The following is a 24,971-nucleotide window of genomic DNA, read 5'->3' as shown; positions in this document are numbered from 1 at the left end:
ATGGGAGCCTACTACCTGGCGAGGCTCGGGGCTTCCAGCGAGGACGAGGAGGACACACCCTTCTCGTTCCCTGAACTAGAGCCGATCACTCTGGACCAGCTACCGCCCCTGAGCCGGTATAATTACCGACCCGAGCGTATGGCGAATTGGGGGGGTTTTAGGGCTGTCAGGGACTCGATCCCTCGAGTACCCCGGGTCCCGAAGAGGACCGCGCCCGTATCCCCTTCCCGGGACTTCCCAGTCCCGCCACCGCCGGTTGTCCCTCCAGAGGCGCCTCGCTCATCCCTGCCAGAGGCAGTGACCACTCTGGCAGGCAGGTTTTTCGCCCTCCAAGGGCTCAAAGGTAGATGTTGCTAATGACTAAGGGTTATCAAAGCCAAAGTTGCTTAGGTAAACATTGTCAAGTAGGTATTAGGTGAGAAAACCAAAAGATCTTGATTCAGCCCCACAAACACACGAATGCACCGGCCGCCATCTTAAACCTCCCCCCTTTGAAAAATATACACTGCTTAAAAAAATTTAAGGAACAATTTTTAATCAGAGTATAGCATCAAGTCTATTAAACTTCTGGGATATTGATCTGGTCAGTTAAGTAGCAGAGGGGGTTGGGTCAGTGATGGTCTGGGGAGGCATATTCATGGAGGGCTGCACAGACCTCTACAGGCTAGACAATGGCACCTTGACTGCCATTAGGTATCAGGATGAAATCCTTGAACCCACTGTCAGACCTTACGTTGGTGCAGTGGGTCCTAGGTTCTTCCTGGTGCACGACAATGCTTATTCTCAATCGGCTAAACAAGGGATCAGGCTTTATGATACAAGCCCCGGAAAGCGTCAGATAGGTAGCTTGAATGAGGCATATGTGACCCTCAGTAAATCCATCCAATTTACCCAAAATTGTTTGTATATTTCTAATATACTGTTTAAAAGATTATGCGGAAGTTGCTGTATTTGCATTTGGTACTGTATTTGTAACGCAGTTGTCTCACGGGCGACCTTGTTTGCTGCCCTCCAATCAGGATGCGGCGCGCGGAGCGAGCGAATTCAAAAGGAAGGGGAGGCGCCGCCATTATTCCATCAGGCTGCAGCGGTCAGCAGATATTACAGTCGCGGTTTTAATTATGGCTGAAAGCGACGCAGGACAATATCGTTAAGGGAAACCACTTTCTAGTTACTAACAAGAGGAAGCATCTGCGGCACGGTAAGGCGTTTGTGGGGAATAGGTTCGTAGCTGTGACTGCTAATGTACCGAGCTAGTTGTTTTGGACATGGTTTTAAATGCTCGTATTGCAAGAAGACATACACATGGGGTAATATGGGTATTCGAGCGATCGAGACAAATCGTGCATCAGGGAAACACAAACGCTATGAGTCCTCAAAGACGACTTCACTGCCCATCCAGAACTACGTTCAGTGTGGGTCTAGTCCGACAGATACTGCTTTGGAAGTTCAAACCACCGCCGAAGTTACAGCTTTGGAGGTATTGTGTTCGACATCTTTTTCTGAGTTTTCAACAAGAGCAACACTTACAGTACGGCCGAAGTGCTTTAGTCTCTATACGCGGTGAGCCAACATCATTTGTACAGAGCCAATAGTGAAATACACACAGTGTTTCGATCGATGTTCCCGGATTCAGTCATAGTAAAGTTGTTCATCTGCGGGAGGGATAAGACCGCGTATATATCTATATTAGTATTACACCGTTCGTCCATCGTGAGCTAAGGTCAGCTGTGAATGAGGACAGCTTTGTAATTATGTTCGAGATAATGTTCGAATGTAGCCCATCTTTTAATAATAATTGTGTATATGCTATTTTTTTCTTTTTGAGGTCTTGTGTCTTAATTGTGATGTTGAAGTCTGCAGCAACCCTGTTAAAAGTACTCAAGTCTCACTACTTTAGTGAGAGTAAAGGAGTATCCAGAACAAAAGAGTACTGGAGTAGCGTGTTGGTTTGCTAAATCAGAAAATTAACAAACCCTCAGTTGCGGGCTTTTCCGATCAACAGTACAGACAATTAAAGAACCGAATCTAAAATTAAAATATTCTCTCCAAATAAAACAAACATAATGTGCGCAAATAAAAAAACCATGTGATTCGTTCGATTATCTCTCAGAACTTGGAAATTCCAAATTGAGTGACATCACGTCCGACAATCTCCCGTTCGAGCTACAGTACCACAACTCGGAACAAACTTGGCTGCCTCCATGAATACGCTGCTGTGTGATGTTGCTTTATATTTCAGCAGTTTTTTGGAGTAAGATTATTATTTCTGAGAGACAAACACACAAGAAACAGGAACTAGTCAAACCACATTAAAAGCTTTATAAAGTATTTTGGTACATTCATAGCGATATTCTTTTTTCGAGAAGCAAGCGAAATATAAACAAACCAAAAAACCTAACAAGTCTGGTAAAATTCTGATATTACATGCTAGGATACTGTTTACGGTAACGATATGGTATTCTCTAAATCGATCATGTGCAATTACATTTATTAATAATTATAAACATTTTTAAGATTTGTAAAATAGAATTACTGATGTAAGTCATCATTTTAGGAGATTTGAACATCCATGTTGACTCCCCCACTTGTCGCCTTGCTGCTGAGTTTCTTCAATTGCTCGACTGCTTTAATTTAAAACTTGTTGATGTCCCTACACACAACAGGGGGCACACCTTGGACCTGGTCATCACAAACTCTGCTTCTCTCACCAACTTGCAGGTGTATGACCTAGGTGTCTCCGACCACAAGGTAATTTCTATGGAGTTGCCATCTCCTTCTAGCCTCACCAAGCCTGAACACAATATCTGCTTTAGGAACCTCAAAAACATCAACCCAGAACACGTGGCAGCAGACCTTCAGCATCTTTCCACAAATTTTTCATCAGCTGATGAAGCAGTGGACTACTATAACAGCCATCTGAGTAGCCTTCTGGACCACCATGCCCCTGTTAAAACCAGAGCTGTGACCTTCTCACGCTCAGCGCCCTGGTTCACAGATGGGCTTCGGAAAATGAAGACAGCAGGTCGGATCCTTGAGCGGCGTTATAAAGCATCTGGCCTTACCGTTCACAAGCAAGCCTACCGGGAGCACCAACAAAAATATTCGAAATCTCTCATAGAGGCAAGGTCGAAATTTTTTTCTGATGCCATCAGAAATAGTGTGGGAAATTCCAAACAGCTTTTCTCCACTGTTAACCATCTCCTCGAACCGCAACCCCTCCTCCCACTTACTGGCACCACAGCAGAGCAGTGCAACCATTTCATGGATTATTTCACATCCAAAATTGCACATATTCGCTCTGCCCTTTCCGGTCCTCAGATCCAAATATTTCCTCAACATGTGCTATTTCTCAGCGCCTAAACTGCTTTTCTCTGGCTTCATCAGAAGAGGTGCAAAACATCATCAGGAAGATGAAACCCTCCACCTGTGCCTTAGACCCTTTCCCAACTTCCCTGGTGCAGACCCATATCACTATCTTAAGTCCCCTCTCTTCAAACTGGTCATATCCCATCTGTCTTAAAAAAGCCATTATAAGACCACTTCTCAAAAAACAACCTGGACCCAGAAGTCCTTTCCAATTATAGGCCCATCTCTAATCTCCCATTCATATCCAAAGTGATTGAGAAAGTAGTTGCCATCCAGCTGCATAACCACCTGAAACTCAACAACCTCTATGAAAAATTCCAATCTGGTTTCCGGACAAACCACGGTACAGAAACTGCACTCGTAAGAGTCTCAAATGATCTCCTGATGTCATCCGATGCTGGCTCTTCCTCCTTGCTTATTCTCCTGGACATATCTGCTGCATTTGATACAGTTGACCATGACATCTTATTAAATCGACTACATTCCACCTTTGGACTCTGACATTGCCCTCAGCTGGTTTCAATCATACCTCGCAAACCGGATAGAGTACCTTGCTATGGGTGACTCCACCTCAAAGCCACACACAGTCTCCTGTGGCGTTCCCCAGGGGTCAGTTCTTGGCCCCATGCTCTTCATTCTTTACCTTTCTCCGCTCGGTCAGGTCATCAGCCGCCATGGATTTTCCTTTCACTGTTACGCCGACGATACACAGCTTTATGTAAATGCCACAGCTGCAACGCCACTCTCATCATCCCCATCTCAACTCACCGTCTGTCTGGAGGAGATAAAGGTTTGGATGGATCACAATTTCCTTCAACTCAACAGCTCCAAAACTGAGGCCATTCTGGTTGGCACCCCTCACCAGATAAAATCATCACCCATAACCAGTATCATCTTCTCTGTCTCTAATATCTCTCTCTCATCAACAGTCTCAAATCTTGGCGTAAAAATGGATCCCCAACTCACCTTTGAATCCCATATCAACCATCTCTGTAAGACCTCCTCATACCATCTCCGGAACATTTCCAAACTCCGCCCCATTCTCTCCCTATCTGATGCCGAAAAGCTGGTCCATGCCTTTATCTCCTCTAGACTGGACTACTGTAATGCACTTCTCTTTGGGATACCTAGCAAGAGCCTGCAGAGGCTCCAATACATTCAAAACTCTGCAGCAAGGATCCTGATGAGAGTGCGAAAACATGAGCACATCACTCCCATTCTTCACTCACTTCATTGGCTTCCCGTCTCCGCCAGGATTGAGTATAAGGTTTTGCTTCTTACACACCAATGCGTCCATGGACATGCCTCCCCCCCCTACCTCAAAGAACTTATCAACCCACAACGCGCAACACGTTCCCTCCGTTCTACGCAGGCTAACCTCCTCCACAAACCAAGAACCAATCTGAAGACTATGGGAGATGGGGCTTTCTGTGCTGCTGCTCCACGCCTATGGAATGCCCTCCCTGACTTCCTGAGGGCACCACAACCCACTGACTGTTTTAAAAAGCATCTAAAGACTTTTCTTTTTAACAAAACCTTTGGTTCTTCCACTTAGAGGTTTTAAATTTGTTTACTTTTAAACTATTTATTTTGTCTCTTTTTATTTTAACTTGTAGCCCTTTGAGATCCTGGGATGTAAAGGGCATTATAAATAAAATGTATTATTATTATTATTATTATTATTATTATGTGTGTAAACCGCCATGCTGAAATAACGTCACAATCTCGGATATCTCAGATAGGAAAATTCTGTCCAACTTCAACGTCAGAAAGGAGGCATGTTTCCGATGGGATTTTTTTCATCCGAGTTCCGCCTAAGAGAGAGAATCGAACGCAGGTATATTACCTTTTTTAATAATCAAAAAACAACCACGGTACACCCATTAGGGAGATTTCATTGGCTTACAGCTCGTGCGGTTATGAACTGCATGTGAGATATGTGGAAGGCAGGGCTAGCAGGCGGGAGATGGATGTCACTCTTCTCAGTGTAGAGAATAATAAACGGTATAGGAGAACTCCTTAGCTATAAGTACCACTACAGTGTCAGAATGTTAAGTGGTTCTTTTTATAATTAAACATGTGCTCCATCAGTCATGTTTCTGTTGTCGATCTTGGATATTTGTGCCGACGTCTTGCAGAAGAAAGTTTTAATATGTTGCCCAAAGTTAGGAATACTCCGTAATTTGTGTTTGCTTACATGTATGTACTCTAATTGTTTAGAAGTTGGAGTTTTGTTTAAATGTAAAATGCCTTATATTGGGTAAAAAAAAATCACGTAATTAGGGCTGCAACGATTCGAGTAACTCGAATAACTCGATTACTAAAAATCTCGATGCAAATTCTTTGCTTCGATGCTTCGTGTAATCCGGACAACTATGTGCTGCTTAGTGATCAGCGTGTTTCACTCGGAGGATTAATACTGTCGCACAGTGCTTATTCTGCATTACGTGTAGCAGGGTTGATTTGATGGCGCAATGGAGGAAGACGGGGAAAATAGCGAGGACAGTCAGAGAAAGACGAAAAATGTCTGTCTAAAGTTTGGGAACATTTCAAACAAAAGAAAAGCGAAAATACTGTACAGTGTGTCCATTGTAAAACCGAATTAGTTTACCACAATAGCACAACGTCAATGATTCAACATCTCAACAGAAAGCACCCAGTCTATGGAACCAGTCCACAGAGCGGAACCAGTATACAAAGTAAGCGTGAAAAGTATAACAAGATTCAGCCTAAGCAGCCCCTAGTTTTCCTCAGTAAAAACACTGTTAACACAACAGCAGTCAAAATGATGCTGTCGTAGTTTAACACGGAGCTGGAGCCTGTCTGTACACTAAGAGCAAAGAGACGGTTCCATTACAGAGATGGCGAACTCAGGTGGAGTGAAAGAAAACAACAGCAGTGCTTGCAATCGCTACTAAACCTTTACTGGTAAAGAGCTGGTGAGAGTCCGTAATCAAACCAGCTGTTAAGCTGAAAGGTGAAGAAAAGCCATGTTTTCAGCTTCATTAGTTGGAGTGATACCTGCAGCATGCAGGGGTGAGTCTAAAGGGAAGCATGGGGTTTACGCAACTAGATCTATTTCAAGGCTTTAGTAATATTATTTTGCAGATTTAGATTAATATGAATAGTATTACATAATTATGATATAAATATAACATAAAAATTACCCCCTGACAGCCTTGGGTTAGTGAAACTGAGACACTGAATTATCCAACCGCCACATGCTCCTTTAAAGGCTCACACACACTCATTCTGTAACACACTTAAACACACACAGATCTTACTCACATTCACTTACACGCACAAACATTCACTCATTCAGGAGATACAATCCTGTCAGGACTTTTTTACGCCTCCTACAAATGTACAAGAACAGAGAGTAAAGGCCATTTTAATTCATGCCTTAAAGATATATGTATACCTTTTCTCAGTAATTTTGACATCATTTTATTTTTGCATTTAAGAAAGTGTTTTCTTTTAAAAAGCAAAACAAATATGTCCATAAATGCACTAAAAGGGTTTAGTTCTTTTGGCAGGGGTCTCTGCTGGCTATCCTACGTTCTCACGTGAAGAAAATCGTTCCCTACCACCTGTCAAATCCTAAAATGATCCAAAGGTTAAGCCTGTGTTCCCTATCTCAGCTGAATAACATTTGCTGTCAATTTATTTACCAGTTATTCTTAGCTGGGGTAGGCTTCTTTGTCTGGCGGGACCCCAACTTTCCCTCATGGCAAGGATGAAAGTGGACTGCAAAATGCATTCATGTTGTAGTTCAGTACTCTCATACTGCTATCCAATGAACTTGATCTTGCTTGTGGTTTGCATGCAAGTCAGCTGTGGTATGAGCTGGAATGGTTTGGGGAGGAAAACCGCCTTGATGGGATGGCTGGATACCACTGGTAACAGCCTCACATAAGTCAACGAAAGATGAGATGCAGGAGAAAATGCATTTCATTTGGCAGATATACTCAAGTAAGACTACAAAACGTTCACTGAATACACTAAGATTTCCTCCCCAACAAGTCACTTGATTAAGTGTACCTCGTCCCTACGCACCTCTTCATATTTGACATTTTATTACACATTTCAGGTGGGAACGTGAACTTGGTTGCTGCATAGGATGGAAAGGGCTTCGGGCATGAGTTTGTCAGATGAGGTAAGGCAACTGGGGGAGAACTGACAGCTAAAACTGAGGACGGCCTGTTGTATCTGACATAGCCAGTGGGTGCAGTGGCCTTTCAGTGTCATTGTGCCTACTCTGTAAAGCATGAAACAGCCTCATGGAGAACCCTATCCCCATGCAGGAGGATTATGCGGATATCCGGGCCTATTTCTCCAAGGCTGAATGGGTTCGGCTGCAGAGATGCGAGAAGGTGCACTACAGGAACATGAAGAGGAACCACCAGGCCATGTTGGATATGGGTAGGCTTTGGGCTCCGGCATTAGACTTGGATGAGTACCAAGAGTGCAATGAGAGCCTTTATTAGTCCCACCAGTGGGAAATTTGCATAGTCTGCAATTGTGTTTTCTCTAGGGCTGAATTCCACCACCCCAGTGTTCATGAGAAGCAGCCGATCCAGCGGGGTGATGACGGAGAGGTTGGGCGGCGACAAATGCAGCAATTCGGAGGAGTGGACTTCTCACCTTCTGAGAAGGAGCCCGGGGGACAAGGCGAGTGGAGGTGATACTGCCAGTCAGAGGTTTCCTGCTGTGACGGGTGATTCCTTCAAACAGTGTCAGGCATTCATCTGTGTCGCTAAAGGATAAGGCAAAAGTTCCGGGGCCTGGTTTGGGTTTCTGGGCTGTGTCGACCTGGAACTCTTGCAGCTCCTAGCCACTTTTGTGTATCAGTTTCACCCCACACAACTGGAACTGGGACCTTTATGCTGAAGCATGTAAGACACAAAAAGTTTGTAGGTTCACAATGACTTTATTTGAAACTACACCGTCATTCCAAAACAATGGAGGTTGAATAATTTGTTTTGTTATTTGTTAGTTACTGGAGGGATTGATCACAAATTATTTATATTTTGCTTATATGAACCTATCACATGTATATGACGTCTCACTAATAAGCACTGGCAAGTTTCACCCCTTGCACCGGTGATATTAGACAGAACTATATTGGTAGCGATTGAAGCGTCTGATACAAAAAGATGGGGATGCAAGCAAAAAATGTATTGGTTGATGCATTAACTGGAATTATTTTTGTTCTCCATGTGTCTGCTCAATTTTTGCTCTGCTGCATCTCTTTTTCTGCACCTATGAGTAACTTCCAAGTTAGCGCCAGTGCTTGTGGTCAACTAGTCAGCAAGTTTAATGCTATAAGCACCACCGTATTTGAACAAAAAGGACCTAGTCTGGAGTAAGCAGTAAAGGGTTCTGGAACTTCTTCCAGGGAACTACAATCGGGCTGAGTTCCCGCAGTGTGAACGTGAGAGAAATCCCTGGTTCCAGGATAAGGTTTTGGTTCCAGACAAAAGCTCAATGTGAAAGTGCCTGTAGTTGCGACCCAAACACAAAGAGCCTTGCGGATATGCGCTAAGGTGATGCAGTCTGCCTGAAGTGATCATTTGTGTTTTCAGCATCCAGGAGTTTCCAGCCTACATCCAGGCGGTCCGGTCAGAGCAGAACCCCTGCTGTGGGATCAGAGTCATGTGCTACAGACCAGGGAAAGAGGGTCTGTTTGTGCTCAACGCAATCTGCTGCTGGCTTTGTATTGCAACATACTAATTAACTGGCACAGTCTCAATGTGTTTGATATCATTTTGGTTTCAGCAGACGTCTTCCTGCAGTAACACCACCTGCCATACAAACCAGCAACCTTCCCAGCAGGGTGTCAGAGAGGTTAAAAAAGAGGAGGGGGAATACCTGATATCTGAGGGTGAAGGGACTGCGAATGAGAGCCCCCCCAAGGTGAAATGGAGTGTAAATGGGTCTCTTTACAAATGTCACTTTTCCGTTCTGAAGTGGTATAATTTCTGTGTTTTAATTTCGAAAGCAGCCAACGGTAGGTCACACCAGAAATGGACATAATTTCAGTTTAATGTTTATACTTGAAATAATTTGTTTGGTTTCTGCTCCTTTTTTACTATTAAGCAAATAGAAGCACCTGTATAGATTTGAGGTGAACAGCTTATTCTGTCTTGTTTGTTTTTGTGACAGAAGGTCAAGGGTGCAGCGGTTCAGGATGTGACTGAGGTGGAGCTGATTGGTTCTCTTCTGTTAGTTACTGGTGAGCGGAGCAAACAGTGTGCGAAACCTCCAAACCCAGGTGATTTTAGCTACCAACATATACCATCAAAACTGCAAATGTTTTGGTACATTTGAAGGTAATAGTTTGTGCTTCAGGTTGCCATTTCAAACCAGCAGTGTTAGTACTCGGTAAAGTTCAGGCATGTCGGAGATTGCAGTGTGAATTCCACATTGTGAATATAAACTGCGTATGGAGTAACGAAGGCTCTTTGGAAGATACGTTTACCTTCACTATTTTTCTGACTTTTTTTCTAATAACTCTTTTCCCTCTCAGTACTGACTGACTTGTTTTCATCTTGCCCCCAGCAAGGAGAATGAATGAATCTCACCCCAAGGAGTATGTCAGACAACTGAGGGCTGGAACTGTCAACACAAACCAGGATTCCCCAACTTCTGCTGGCCCCAGTGCCGCTCAGCCCAGTAAAGACACACTCAGTACCTTGGCAGAAGCCAATACAGACACACTGACAGCACAGCAGGGTTCCCAGGGTAAGAAGACTTTCAATATAAACAGAGACTGTAAAATACACAGGCAGACTCGCACAAAGAAGTCCCATCGGTGTTCTGAGTGTGGGAAGAGCTTCAGTCATTTAGGAAACCTAAAGACTCACCAACGGATTCACACAGGGGAGAGGCCCTACCAGTGCTCCCAGTGTGAGAAGAGCTTCAGTCATTTAAATCTGCTGAAGAGCCACCAGCAGTCTCACACAGGAGAGAGGCCTTACCAGTGCTCCCAGTGTGGGAAGAGCTTCAGTCATTTAGGAAACCTAAAGACTCACCAACGGATTCACACAGGGGAGAAGCCCTACCAGTGCACCCAGTGTGGGAAGAGCTTTAATCGGTTAGGAACCCTAAAGACACACCAACGGAGTCACACAGGGGAGAGACCCTACCAGTGCACCCAGTGTGGGAAGAGCTTCAGAGTGTTAGGAATCCTAAAGAGCCACCAACGGAGTCACACAGGGGAGAGACCCTACCAGTGCACCCAGTGTGGGAAGAGCTTCAGAGTGTTAGGAATCCTAAAGAGCCCCCAGCGTATTCACACAGGAGAGAGGCCCTACCAGTGCTCCCAGTGTGAGAAGAGCTTCAGATATTTAAGTCACCTGAAGAGACACCAGCGAATTCACACAGGAGAGAGGCCCTACCAGTGCTCCCAGTGTGGGAAGAGCTTCAGTGATTTAAGAAACCTAAAGAGCCACCAGCGGATTCACACAGGAGAGAGGCCCTACCAGTGCTCCCAGTGTGGGAAGAGCTTCAGTGATTTAAGTAACCTAAAGACACACCAGCGGATTCACACAGGAGAGAGGCCCTACCAGTGCTCCCAGTGTGAGAAGAGCTTCAGTCAATTAAGTCACCTAAAGACACACCAGCGGATTCATACAGGAGAGAGGCCCTACCAGTGCTCCCAGTGTGGAAACAGATTTAATGAGTTAAGAAGCCTAAAGAGACACCAGCGGATTCACACAGGAGAGAGGCCCTACCAGTGCTCCCAGTGTGAGAAGAGCTTCAGTCAATTAAGTCACCTAAAGACACACCAGCGGATTCACACAGGAGAGAGGCCCTACCAGTGCTCCCAGTGTGGGAAGAGCTTCAGTCATTTAGGAAACCTAAAGACTCACCAACGGATTCACACAGGAGAGAGGCCCTACCAGTGCTCTCAGTGATTTTTCTTGATTAGGATACTTTGAGACACACCACCAGACCCACACAGTTCAGTCAGTCCAATAAATGTTTGTTCTTGAATTTTTCTAAATTGTATTTCTGAAATACCTGTATGTTGGGTCCCCCTCATTAGTCCTGTTGATGTTTAGGATTTATTTGACAAAGATTCAGAGGTGTTTTTTAATAGTTAGAATATATTGTGAAGGTAGTCTTTGACTGCAAAGCAGTTTTATAAACTGTTAAATTGCACGGTTGTGTATTTTACAGAAGATGATTCGGCTCACGTGAAACAGAATTCAGAATTTTATTTCAGTAAACTTTTCTGTTTGAAATAGCTCCCTGTTCGTAAGTCTAGATATGATGACAGCTGAGCTAGGGCGTGGCCTCTGCTACGTAATGTCTCCACCTACTGAGACATGTATAGACAATGGATTGTATTAGGTTACATGTGTAATACGTCACGATTTGTGTGTAGGGGCCATTTTACCAGGGAATGTCGGAGATGTCCGTCACACAGATGCATGAAGTTCTGTATTTGTTTTCAATGTTTAAGAAAGTTTCATATAAACTAAATGTATAGCGAGGGCTCAGGACTATGAAAAGCTGTATTTTGGTCAGGCAAATGGGACTGAGGCATTTCTTCGTATCATTTGAAGGACGTAATCTATCACACAGTTAACCATAAAGCGCCGTAACACTATCTTAAATTTATACATGAATTGCCAGCTTTGTGTTACAGTTGGGTGCCCAGCATAAACTCAAAAAAACTAAAAAAGAAACTTTAGATATACACTCAATAAATACAAAAGGGACCAGCGACTGCGACATAGATGATTTGCAACCTCAAGTTCATCAGTCGGTTCTCCCTTTTACATGAGCTCAGTGGCTATAAAAACTCTCACGATTAGATGATAGAAATGTACTTTGTCCTTAGGAACAAAACTAGCTAGTCTGAGTTATTATTAATGAAGGCTTCCATATATGGCAAACCACAAGATGCCACTGCCTGAGCATGTCTGTTGCAATTAATTTAGAATGACCTTGGGAGGCTAGCGAGTTAATTTGGTGTTAGTGGAAAATGACAGAATTGGTAGCCTTCCTGCACATTAATTCGATTCGATGTTACGCCATTTCCAGGTGTGTCGGTGCCCAGTATGAAGCTAATCGCCGCATTATATGTATGAAAAGAAGACAGAATAGCAAAAAAAGTGAGAAAAAATTCTACCTAGATCACCACTAGAGGGAGCTCACACATTCTGTCGTACTTGCCACAGTAACAACAGTGATGTATAGGAACAGAGTTAGAAGACGGTAGTTTATATATAAAAAATGCAGTTTCATTAATCTAATTGGGTGGGCCCAGCTGTCAATACCACCCAGACCTAACCATAGGTCTGCCTCTGCGTCAGTCCATCTACGAAACTGGACAGAAAATTTACAACCGTTCTGTTTAAGTGGTTATATTTAAGGAATGTCACATTAGTAAATTCACGCTTTACATGAACATCTGAAATCGGCAGAGACAAAATTGGCAGTACAGGCAGACCAATGTCTTTGAAACTCCTTTTTCTTTCAGCACCCTCTTACTGCAAAACCTCAATCCAAAGTACTCCATGTTGTTCATCTGTGTGAAACTGCAACAGAAGAGCTCTCTCCACTGGTTTTCTAATTCACCAAGGGAACAGGAAGGCCCTCTTTTGGTAGGCTGCCTACTGCAGGCTCTCTTACCCGGGGTTGTAGGATCTCCAGCTTACTCAAGTGACTCTGTAAGTCACATTTGATACTGTGTCCGGAAGCAGTCCATGCTGCGCTTAGGAATGACATCTGTTTTAGTGTAGAATTGTCTGTAGAATTTACTGTAAATTCTTAGCAAAAAAAAGCTGCCAGAAAAGTATTGCAAAATTGCTGTTAATCACTGTAAAACCCCCAGCTCCATGGGTGTCCCTACAGGTGGCTGCCCTTTGCTGCCAGGCTTGCTGTCACCTTTGTCTGTGCCCGTGTCAAGTAGAGCAAGATGGGGTAGGTGAAAAGAGAATTTCCCCAAGGAGAGTAACAAAGTATCTTCATGTCATTTAGAAAAGAATTACAAAATGTCTTTTACAGGTTTTGTCATATGTAAATTATAGCAATTGTCTTTTTTAAACAGAAAAATAACAACTGTAATTTGGTTTAAAATATCTTGTATTCTATTCATATTATAGAAGTTACCTGCCATCTGGGATTGGCAATAAATACTATTAATACTTCATAATACTGTATGTTGTTGTAGAATGCTTTTCAAGGTAATTTTTGTTTTTTACATTAGCAGCTATGCAATTCATGCATATTGTTAAGTGCTTTAAATGAGACTAGGACTAAAATGACAGCCTGAGACAGAGACCCACACAGAACAAACTCACATTAACTGGAAAGATGACATTAACTTGTCAATTTCAGGATAATATTCACACCTGTCAGCCACTCGATGGAATTCAACTTAGTCAGAGTTGCAACAAAGTCAAGCATTTTTAAAACTGACCATATTCTAGTTTTAAAGGCCCAATTTCAAATCTATTAAGAACAACATGACATTAATGTTAGAATAATGTTATGATATTTTTTGCTGTTCCGTGTTAATGCAATAAAACAACTCTGGTCTAATAGCTCCCTGTCACTTTAATGCTGGATGTGTGTGCAATTTATAGCAAGTTAGGCAAACCACGGATTCAACCATTAAACTGCATTTTCATTCCACATTTTTCGACAGTTCGGTCCAAAAACTTATTCCACCAAATCAGCCGTAACAAATTCCAATAACTTCAACCTTCAAATGTATTAAAGTTGATCTTTTTCAGTGTGTTCCTAAATCTTACGATATAAGCAAAAGGTATAAATAATAGATTAAGAACAATTTCCATTTACATAGTGGAGAAGAGTCCTCATCTTTTGTACATGTCTCATGCTCAGAGTCCATCAATCACCTGAGGAGAGATTTCGTGGTTGTGCACTGTGTGTTGTGCTGTGGTGTGTCAGCACTGATCGGCAAATTACAAAGTTATTCTGAGTTGCAAACATTCACAAAATGTTTGCTGTAAAAGTTGTCTTTGTGATAATACTGTTTGTTTTCATTTACTAGATAAATGTGCATGTGTAATCATCCATCCATCCATTTTCCAAACCAAACCACTTATCCTACTGGGTCGTGGGGGATCCAGAGCCTATCCCAGAATCAATGGGCATGAGGCAGGGAGGCAGCCCATCGCAGGGCACACTCACACACCATTCACACCTACGGGCAATTTAGCAACTCCAATTAGCCTCAGCATGTTTTTGGACTGTGGGGGGAAACCGGAGAGAACCCCACGACAACATGGGGAGAACATGCAAACTCTGCACACATGTGACCCAGGCGGATACTCGAACCCGGGTCCCAGAGGTGTGAGGCAACAGTGCTAACCACTGCACCACCATGCCGCCCCGCATGTATAATCAAATCTTTAAAATTGTAGGTCACATGGTATTCTAAAGCAACAAAACTTCAACAATGAACATTCAACAATGATCCAAATACAATGGTCTCATGTTGTCTTTAGAAGTTGAATCTTTTGAATTCATACTAAATGGAAAACATTCAGCCAAACAGCAACTCTTACTAATTTGGGACATGTCAGAGGCATGTAAAAGACAAATATTTAAATATGTGCAGAGTTAAATCTGCTGCTTCTAAAACAGGTTACATATTGCCACTTTTTAGGCCAAAATGAGTTGTTACTGGTCTTTTACTGATCACGACGAAACGGAACTGCTAAATTTGTACAAATCAAGATGCATCTTTGATGAACTGACATGCAAATGGTCCTACTGGGTTGCTTTTGCCTGTGAATCGGTCTGTTTCGTAGTACCTCTTGACCGAGTTTGACGTGAGACTGGTGTGTTCCTTTGTTCGGTATGATTTTTGTAGTGCTTTGTCTACAGTACGTTTAGTGATATAGTAATCATGGCCCCTATGAAAGTGAACACGATTGCAGCAAACCAAAGAGGAAAGCAGTGAGGGTATTTGTAGAACGTAAAAAGGAAATTATAGCAAGACTTGAAGGTGGTGCACGTGAGTCTGTACTTAGGCAAGTTAGCTTTGGGTTGCATTGGGAAGTTGGGTTTCATTTTCACACCATGCATGCATGTGACCTGTAGGATTTACAAAATTACATCGCAGACATGGATTACTGATGATGAACAACTTGCAGTATATATTTGAGAAGAAATGAAAGTTATGAACATATATGACTTTATTAGTGGTAACGCAGGGTGGCATGGTGGTGCAGTGGCTAGCCCTGTTGCCTCATGCTTCTAGGAGCTGGGTTCAAGCCCCTGCTAGGGTTTCATGTGTGTGGAGCTTGCATGTTTTCCCCATGTTATCGCGAGGTGTCCTCCAGGTACCTCCATGCTCAGGCTAAACAGAGTTACCAAATGGTTCATAGGTGGTCATGTGTCAGTGTGCCTTGCAATGGGTGTCTCATCCTGGGTTATTCCCTGCTTTGCACCAATTGGTTCTGGACTGGATGGAGGTAGATGAGAACTGAGTTTCAAAATATTAAGTGTATAAAACCCAGCCCTCACCTGCTGCCAGACAATGGCACTACAAATGCAGCAATTTCTGTGCAGGTTGTTTCAAACATTACGTTAAAAACATACATGGCAAATTTGAAGGACTTACTGAGCGCCTCATATGCTTCATGTAAGCTACCGGCAGAAAGCGTGACGCAAAGTGGTTTTTCTAGTTTCAAACAAGCGCATCCTTCATTTTCACGCCATGCGTGCATGTCTTCATAATAAAAATTATTTTGTGTCCGCAAGCTAAATAAATAAATGTGTTGATGGTGAGCTACCGGGCGCTTTCTGAGGCTTAAATTGTGAAGCCAGATTCCTTGCTTAGCCGATTAACTTTGAGGATAAGTGGCGGTAACTCTGGCTTTTCAATGTCACACTGCTAGTTTTCTTCACTCTTAAAAATGCTGAGTTGACGCTGTTGGCTTCGTACTTCAGGTTAACTTGACCCAAACTGAGTTGTTAATACCTAAATACTTGTAACCCATACAGTGCGGACCTGAAGGAGAATGGGGACGTCATGTAACTCTGCCAGTGAGAGGTGTCCTTGGAAGTAGCTCTCACTACCTGATCTGTACAGCCTTTTTTATTTTATTTATTTTATTGTCACTTAAAGATTTACAAACAAAAAAGCACAATAATAGTTACATACAGTCAGCGTGTCAATTTAAAGCGCTCTCACAATCAGCACCCATCTGGCCCTGCCCTTCATGTCTCCAACCGGTTTGGCCAGTAGGTGTCGCTGGCCATCGTGTTCCTCCCTGTCTCTTGCCCTTCAGTCCCAGTGTGCTTAAGTCCCTTCTGTTTTCCCTGTTCCTTGGACTGCTGCATAGCTTAGTATGTTGAGCATTCATCTCAGACTGTTAGTGCTGACATATGATTGGCTGATTAGATTTAACAAGCAGTTGACCTGGTGTACCTAATAAAGTGGATGAATAAGGGAAAAATCAAATGTATTTTTCGTCATGGCAATATCTGACCATCAGTTACCTGCTTTCTTAGCTTCTGCCAAAAAACAAACTCTGACACCTTTTTGTACCGTGTTAGTGTCCAGGGCTTTTAAGTGAACTTCCCTCTTTAAACTACTCATAATGAGTATTAGACTTGTGAGATGTGTGTCAGGTTTGTATTGAATATGGATCATTAAAGTGTGTTTGATACAGGGACAAAAATTATAACTTAATTACATCCACCAGGGAGAGCAGTGATTATGAAAACTTCTTATCTTAACTTCACTACAAAAATGAAAATCTAAGCAATTATAATTTTCTTATATTTAGACAAAATTCCAGTTCCATTAATAAAATGATTATACTGCAATAAATGGCCTGTGAAATTTAAGAAATTGTTTCTGCTGTGAGGCTAAGATGGCCTAAAACTATCAAAATGTGTTTTAGTCAGTTTATTGATGAAGTTAGAATTTTGTATTTTACTTCACCGTCAAGCTGAAGAAGGAGTCCTATCGGGCCTTTTTGGCCTGTGGGACTCCAGATGCAGCTGACGGCTACCGGCAGGCCAAGCGGGATGTGGCTTTGGCGGTTGCTGAGGCAAAAACTCGGGTGTGGGAGGAGTTTGGCGAGGCCATGGAGAACGACTTCCGTACGGCTTCGAGGAGATTCTGGTCCGCCATCCGGCGGCTCCGGGCGGGAAAGCGGTGCAGCATCAACACTATTTATGGTGGGGATGGTGCGCTGCTGACTTCAACTCGGGACGTCTTGGGTCGGTGGAAGGAATACTTCGAAGACCTCCTCAATCCCACCGACACGCCTTCCGATATGGAAGCAGAGTGTGGGGACTTGGGGGTGGACTCGCCTATTTCTGGGGCGGAGGTCACTGAGGTGGTCAAACAGCTCCTCGGTGGCCGGGCCCCGGGGGTGGATGAGATTCGCCCGGAGTTCCTTAAGGCTCTGGATGCTGTGGGGCTGTCCTGGCTGACACGCATCTGCGGCATCGCGTGGACATCGGGGGCAGTGCCTCAGGACTGGCAGACCGGGGTGGTGGTCCCCCTCTTTAAGAAGGGGGACCGGAGGGTGTGCTCCAACTATAGGGGGATCACACTCCTCAGCCTCCCTGGTAAGGTCTATTCGGGGGTCCTGGAGAGGAGGGTCCGCCGGATTGTCGAGCCTCGGATTCAGGAAGAGCAGTGTGGTTTTCGCCCTGGCCGTGGAACAGTGGACCAGCTCTATACTCTCAGCAGGGTTTTGGAGGGTTCATGGGAGTTTACCCAACCAGTCTACATGTGTCTTGTGGACTTGGAGAGTGCATTCGACCATGTCCCTCGGGGAGTCCTGTGGGGAGTGCTCCGGTAGTATGGGGTTCCGGGCCCCCTTTTAAGGGCGGTTCGGTCCCTGTATGACCAGTGCCAGAGCCTGGTCCACATGGGCGGCAATAAGTCGGACTTGTTTCCGGTGAGGGTTGGACTCCGTCAGGGCTGCCCTTTGTCACCGATTCTGTCCATAGCTTTAATGGACAGAATTTCTAGGCGCAGCCAGGGCGTTGAGGGTGTCCGATTCGGTGACCTCAGGATTAGGTCTCTGCTTTTTGCCGATGATGTGGTTCTGTTGGCCTCATCGGACCGTGACCTTCAGCTCTCACTGGAGCAGTTCGCAGCCGAGTGTGAAGCGGTTGGGATGAGAATCAGCACCTCCAAATCCGAGACCATGGTTCTCAGCCGGAAAAGCGTAGAATGCTCTCTCCGGGTTGGGGATGGGGTCCTCCCCCAAGTGGAGGAGTTTAAGTATCTTGGGATCTTGTTCATGAGTGGGGGAACGATGGAACGGGAGTTCAACGGGCGGATCGGTGTGGCGTCAGCAGTCATGTGGGCGCTGCATCGGTCTGTCATGGTGAAGAGAGAGCTGAGCCAAAAGGCGAAGCTCTCGATTTACCAGTCAATCTACGTTCCTACCCTCACCTATGGTCATGAAAAATAAAAAAACATATGGTTCTGTACTGTGCTTGAATAAAACAGACACATTCCTTAGTGTGTTCTGTCTGTCTAATAGTCTGAAAGGCTGCTGATGGCTGCATATTCACGGGCTGGGGTGGGGGTGGGGGGCAGTCACAATGACATGTGAATGTGTCATTAACTTCTCTGCTTGGCCACAATGAAAAGAGATGTTTGCAGGGGATCAAGGTGAGGTTGTTTTCTTAACATAAGAATACTGAACCAATGGTCAAGCAGGGTGGTGGTAGTATCATGCTGTTTTACTGACAGTACTTTACATTACTACGTTGCACAAAGAGGATGGAATAATGAAGTAGCACTAGATAGATAGATTGGGAATTTTTTTGTCATAGTACCAGACTCAAAAAGAGGAACATAAAAGAAACACAGCATAATTAGTATTTACTGTAACCCTTTGGAGTGTGAGGCCTCTCACCCACTTTCAAAGTAGTCTGACATGCCTTAACATTTTACAGTTTTTCTGAATTGCTAAAACACGTTTCCTAAAATCTCCTCTCCTTTAATCAAACCACTAAGCACAAACCCTAAAATTCAAGCTAAACTCACAAAAAAATTAAAACACTACCAGTCAAAATAGTTTTTGGCATGTAAATTAGAAACTGTAAGACTATAATAAAAAAAAAGTATGGTCGTCTACAATGACTGATAACAAATATGTAACGTTTGCCGTATTCAGTCCTCCAGAAAAGTTACTGGAAAGAACAAAGCCATAAAATGTACCCAAATCACAAAATGGTTTGGAGCGCAAAAACAATTGGTGTGCATCGTTGTCTATGTACTGGGCATCGCAATTCATTAAACACACATCTCATTAGAAATGCCCCACCTTACTTCTGTTAAAAACTGTTAAAGCCAGAAAGTTGAATATGAGGCTAACTTAACTGCGGTAACATTAAGGCTGAGGTATACAGTCTGTGTGAATGGTTGCGACAGAGGTGAAAGGCCATGAACATTACTTTTTTCTTTCATTATCGGTAGTCAAACAGTAAAAATAGTAAAACAGGTATAAACAGGCAAAATAAATACAATAAATAGGTGTCAGTAATGACAAAAAATATTAGGGGAACTCAGCAAACTGAGCAAAGTGGCAAACATACACTGAACAAAAATATAAACGCAACACTTTTGTTTTTGCTCCCATTTTTCATGAGATGGACTTAAAGACCTACAATTCATTCCAGATACACAATATTACCATTTCTCTCAAACATTTCTCACAAATCAGTCTAAATGTGTGATAGTGAGCACTTCTGCTTTGCTGAGATAATCCATCCCACCTCACAGGTGTGCCACATCAAGATGCTGATCTGACATCATGGGTAGTGCACAGGTGTACCTTATACTGCCCACAATAAAAGGCCACCCTGGAATGTGCAGTTTTGTCTCACAGCAAAATGCCACAGATGCCACAAGCATTGAGGGAGCGTGCAATTGGCATGCTGACAGCAGGAATGTCAACCAGATCTGTTGCTCGTGCATTGAATGTTCATTTCTCAACCATAAGCCGTCTCCAAAGGCGTTTCAGAGAATATGGCAGTACATCCAACCGGCCTCACAACCGCAGACCACGTGTAACCACACCAGCCCAGGACCTCCACATCCAGCAGGTTCACCTCCAAGATCGTCTGAGACCAGCCACTCAGACAGATAATGCACGGCCCCATGTTGCAAGGATCTGTACACAGTTCTTGGAAGCTGAAAATGTCCCAGTTCTTGCATGGCCAGCATACTCACCGGACATGTCACCCGTTGAGCATGTTTGGGATGTGCTTGACCGGCGTATACGACAGCGTGTACCAGTTCCCACTAATATCCAACAACTTCGCACAGCCATTGAAGAGGAGTGGACCAACATTCCACAGGCCACAATTGACAATCTGATAAACTCTATGCGAAGAAGATGTGTTGCATTGCATGAGGCAAATGGTGGTCACACCAGATACTGACCGGTTCTGAGTCCCCAGACCCCCAATAAAGCAAAAAACTGCACATTCCAGGGTGGCCTTTTATTGTGGGCAGTATAAGGTACACCTGTGCACTACCCATGATGTCAGATCAGCATCTTGATGTGGCACACCTGTGAGGTGGGATGGATTATCTCAGCAAAGCAGAAGTGCTCACTATCACACATTTAGACTGATTTGTGAGAAATGTTTGAGAGAAATGGTAATATTGTGTATCTGGAATGAATTGTAGGTCTTTAAGTCCATCTCATGAAAAATGGGAGCAAAAACAAAAGTGTTGCGTTTATATTTTTGTTCAGTATAGTATGTCTTGATGCAACCGAACCAAACATCAGTGTCAACAATAAATGCACAAAATATAGCCTGCGTGCAATAAACTGTAAGGATGTTATATAAGTTCTTATGTAGTACTTTTGAATGATTACTTGAATATGATTTGCGAATTGAAGGGAATACAGGGTTATGCAGGGCCGTGCAGAGATGTTTGAAGGGGCACATAGAACCAAGCTAAATAACGACCCACATTTATCAGGAATCTAATATGGAATTGTATCATACTCACTGTCATCGGGTGAGAACAATGCAAAGCAAACGTAGCTTATGTTTTACCTGATGGGGCACGATGTTGCTGTTGAGGGGTTGCTGCTGCCCCTGCTGCTGATAGTGCTGGACGGCAGGGCTGTGTTGTGCACATACAGTGACGTTTTATACATTCTCCAGAATACTGTACATACTACGGCCACAAGTTTGCATCATGGTGCTGATCCAGAATCCTTCCCTTATCATGTATTCATTGTGCTATAATAATAAAGCAATAAGAATAAAAAATATACAATAATGTATTTATGATGATTCAGTTTGCTTGACTATCCACTCTGTGCAAGGCAGCAAGCTTATTAAATGTTTAAATTGTAGTGGTACAATAATTTAGCTTCTGTAAAATCAGCATTTTGTCATATTTGAAATATAAATCTAATATAATCTGTATATAATTATAATTTTCTTTAAAATACAGTGTGTGTTTTTATATCGTAATAGTCCATAATTATGTAGATATGCATGTTAGATAGTTTTTAGTGAAATATAAGCCCTCCAGAAAGGCAGGGGAAAGCCTGGTAACTTACTTTAAAACAAAATATGTTCCCTAAAATGGTGGACAGAGTTAGACCCATGACACTCTCACCCAGTTAGCTAGCGGCTAATGACCACCACTACTTGTGCAGTTAATAAAAGGACAGGTAATGTTTTGTCGCGCTGTTGCACACTGTGCAGACACAGCATTCTCATTTGTTTCAATTCGTCAGTTGCCACAAGACAATTTAAAGTGTACATAATCACCTAATACTCCTGTCTGCGATAGACAATAGTGTACGCTGTACACCTTTACTGGTTTTTGTTGCATCACTCTGCGTCTCCCAAATAATTTCTGTGTTTCCCCTACAGCTCTGCACCGCCCAGCCAGCAAAAAATGCACGTGCTCTTTGCGAGCTTGTTCCCGGCTCGTAACCAGCGCGCTCTGCCGTCAAGGGTGAGCATTGGTTAATGGTCATCATGTGACTGATGCAAGCCAGATATTTTTATTTAGCAAAATTGAGATTAATAGTGGGGCGGCATGGTGGTGCAGTGGTTAGCACTGTTGCCTCACGCCTCTGGGACACGGGTTTGACTCTCCACCTGGATCACATGTGTGTGGAGCTTGCATGTTCTCCCCATGTCATCGTGGGTTTTCCTCCGGGTACCCTGGTTTCCCCCCACAGTCCAAAAACATGCTGAGGCTAATTGGACTTGCTAAATTGCCCGTAGAGATTGAATGGTGTGTGAGTGTGTCCTGCGATGGGCTGGCCCCCCATACTGGGTTGTTGCCAGCCTCATGCCCATTGCATCCGGGATAGGCTCCGGACCCCCCGCAACCCAGTAGGATAAGCAGTTTGGAAAATGGATGGATGGATGATAAAATTAACGTATGCTATTAACGTCTTATAGCATTAAAATACATTATTAACGTCTGTTTCCAATGTTAATAATATGATTTAAATCGATCACCAAAATAATAAGTATATATGTAATGGAGCGTTTGTGTGCCGAGTAGGTATATTCAAACCACTGTGGGGAGTTCGGTTAGAACTCTGATATAACCGCAAACAGAATCTGGATGACTCAAACTTCTTTTAATGAAGACTCTTATTTGCGAGTTTTCGGCAACCGTTATCACTTATTACGTGTAAAATAGTGTGTGGTCTGTGAACATAAATAACATACAGTCGGGCTCGGCTTCACAGGCCATCCATGTGGTGGACACTTCACATGGGTCCATTCGGCTGACGTCATACATATCCAGATGAGCGAGTCCTCGCGTGATGTCATCAACTGGGTTGTCTCCCGCTGTCAGCTCCTGGATCTCCGCAACTCGAGTACCCACAAATACTTTGTCGCGACATGAATCCGACAACACCCATGTAAGGACAGTCAGTGAGTCAGACCACAATGTGCAGCTACGGATGGGAAGGGTTAGTTCAGTGGATATAACCTTGTAAAACTGCGCACCTGTGAGGGCTGCACACAGCTCCAACCGTGGAATGGACTGCTGCTTCTGGGGTGCGACGCGGGAGCGTGCCGCAAGAGAGGAGACCTCGATGTCGCCCCTTTTATCCTCAGTCCTGAGATAAGCAACAGGTCCATATGCCTGCTCTGAGGCATTGCGAAACACATGGATGTCTCTCATACGGCTGGAGTTGTCCATTTCTGGGCTGGAGTAACACCTGGGTAATGCTATCTTTTGCAGGTGTTCCAGCTCTGCCTCCCAGGTATGCCGTGAGTGCAGCAGTTCCTCTGGTAGATGGGGATCATCCCACTCCCCTTTCTTGTCCCACAGGCGCTACACAAGTATCTTTGCTTGTGTTGTATAGGGTACTAAGTAGCCAAGAGGGTCATATCAGCTAATAAGAACTTTATATACGTTTCTCATAGTGGCTACGGAATACTCAACATGACAATGCTTCCAAAATTCAGTTCCAAAACATACGTATTTTAAAGTGCGTGTTTATAATTCAACCACATGAATTCAGTTAACTTAATTTAGCTTCAAAATAAATTTGAAAAGAAGAAATTCAGTTGAAAATATTCCATGTGTTTTATTCGCATCTTTATTATTCAAGCAGTAATATTCAGTCGTCTTATTTGCGCTTTACAATATTCAGTCCCGTTATTTTCGCTGTTTCAAATACGCTGCCAGAATTTCAGTGGTTTAAAATACGGTCCAAAATTCAACCCTCTACATCCAGGACCAGCAGGATGACTAATAGAATGCAGATAGAGTTCGTCTAACTGCTGTCCAAAATGGAGCCAGCGGGAAATACAAGTACTGATTGACTTGGCAGCAGATTTTTGTTGATTGTGTTATTTATGTTTCTTGTCGTTTACTAGTCAATCCGATAACTTATTGCGCCCCCAAGTAATAGGTTTTTATGTAAGTACTTCGCTAGCTGCATTAATTATCACCAAACTTATCTTGCTTAACGTAAGATGCCTGCGGGCACCTACAAGGTCCGTTAGCTTGCAAGCTGGCCAGCTAGGTAGTTGGGATGGGATAGTACTCGACTGACAGGGCCGCAATGTCTGCGATGACACCAGAAGGGACCTTAAAAGGACTTTTTGAAAGTATGATATGCCTAATTAATTAAGGAAAAGACGGTGAAGATGAAACGGCATCCGACTGGGCTGGGCCGTAAAATATCGTGTCGTGTTTATGAACATTCATATTGTCATCAGTGTATAGTTGTCAGGATTCGCGGGTGCGGACGGGTAGGCAGGCAGGGAAGAACGAAATAGGTAGCCGAAAGTCGGGGAAAACTGGGGATTTATTAAGGGGAAGACGGCTACGGGGAGACCAGGACATCGGAACGCTACTAACATCAATGATGGACAAAAGGCAGGGCAAGACGTGGACTGATATCCATATCCTCTTCTCATGACTAGCATTAACTGTTTTGACTGTTTGGACGTCTTTCTTCATCTCCTGAATTTCTTGAAAAAGAAATTCGGACTGCTCTTTTAGAGCTTCAATAGACTCTGTATTCTTTGTTATAACTGTACAAGACTATTGGTACTTTAATTTTGATTGCTATCATTCTCATGATATTTTCCTGCAGCTCAGATAAACTAGGTTCACCTTT

General features: G+C 43.5%; 1 protein-coding gene across 1 annotated transcript in view; it reads left to right on the top strand.

Moving 5' to 3' along the window:
- Positions 1-1,056: 1,056 nt before the first annotated feature.
- The window catches only part of LOC125716002 (zinc finger protein 436-like), a 36,316-nt gene continuing 12,401 nt past the window's right edge, over positions 1,057-24,971 (top strand). The window contains exons 1-9 of the mRNA XM_048988206.1: positions 1,057-1,201; positions 7,460-7,525; positions 7,674-7,791; positions 7,904-8,050; positions 8,955-9,049; positions 9,148-9,285; positions 9,535-9,643; positions 9,931-10,559; positions 10,812-11,147. Of these exons, the coding sequence (XP_048844163.1) occupies positions 7,490-7,525; positions 7,674-7,791; positions 7,904-8,050; positions 8,955-9,049; positions 9,148-9,285; positions 9,535-9,643; positions 9,931-10,559; positions 10,812-11,147 (1,608 nt within the window). The 5' untranslated portion in view covers positions 1,057-1,201; positions 7,460-7,489. The remainder of the gene's footprint in view (positions 1,202-7,459; positions 7,526-7,673; positions 7,792-7,903; positions 8,051-8,954; positions 9,050-9,147; positions 9,286-9,534; positions 9,644-9,930; positions 10,560-10,811; positions 11,148-24,971) is intronic.

This window comes from Brienomyrus brachyistius, chromosome 20 (assembly GCF_023856365.1).
Source record: "Brienomyrus brachyistius isolate T26 chromosome 20, BBRACH_0.4, whole genome shotgun sequence".
Classification (NCBI taxonomy): Eukaryota; Metazoa; Chordata; class Actinopteri; order Osteoglossiformes; family Mormyridae; genus Brienomyrus; species Brienomyrus brachyistius.
The sequence above is the reverse complement of the archived record's forward strand: the minus strand, read 5'-3'. Positions and strand labels throughout refer to the sequence as shown.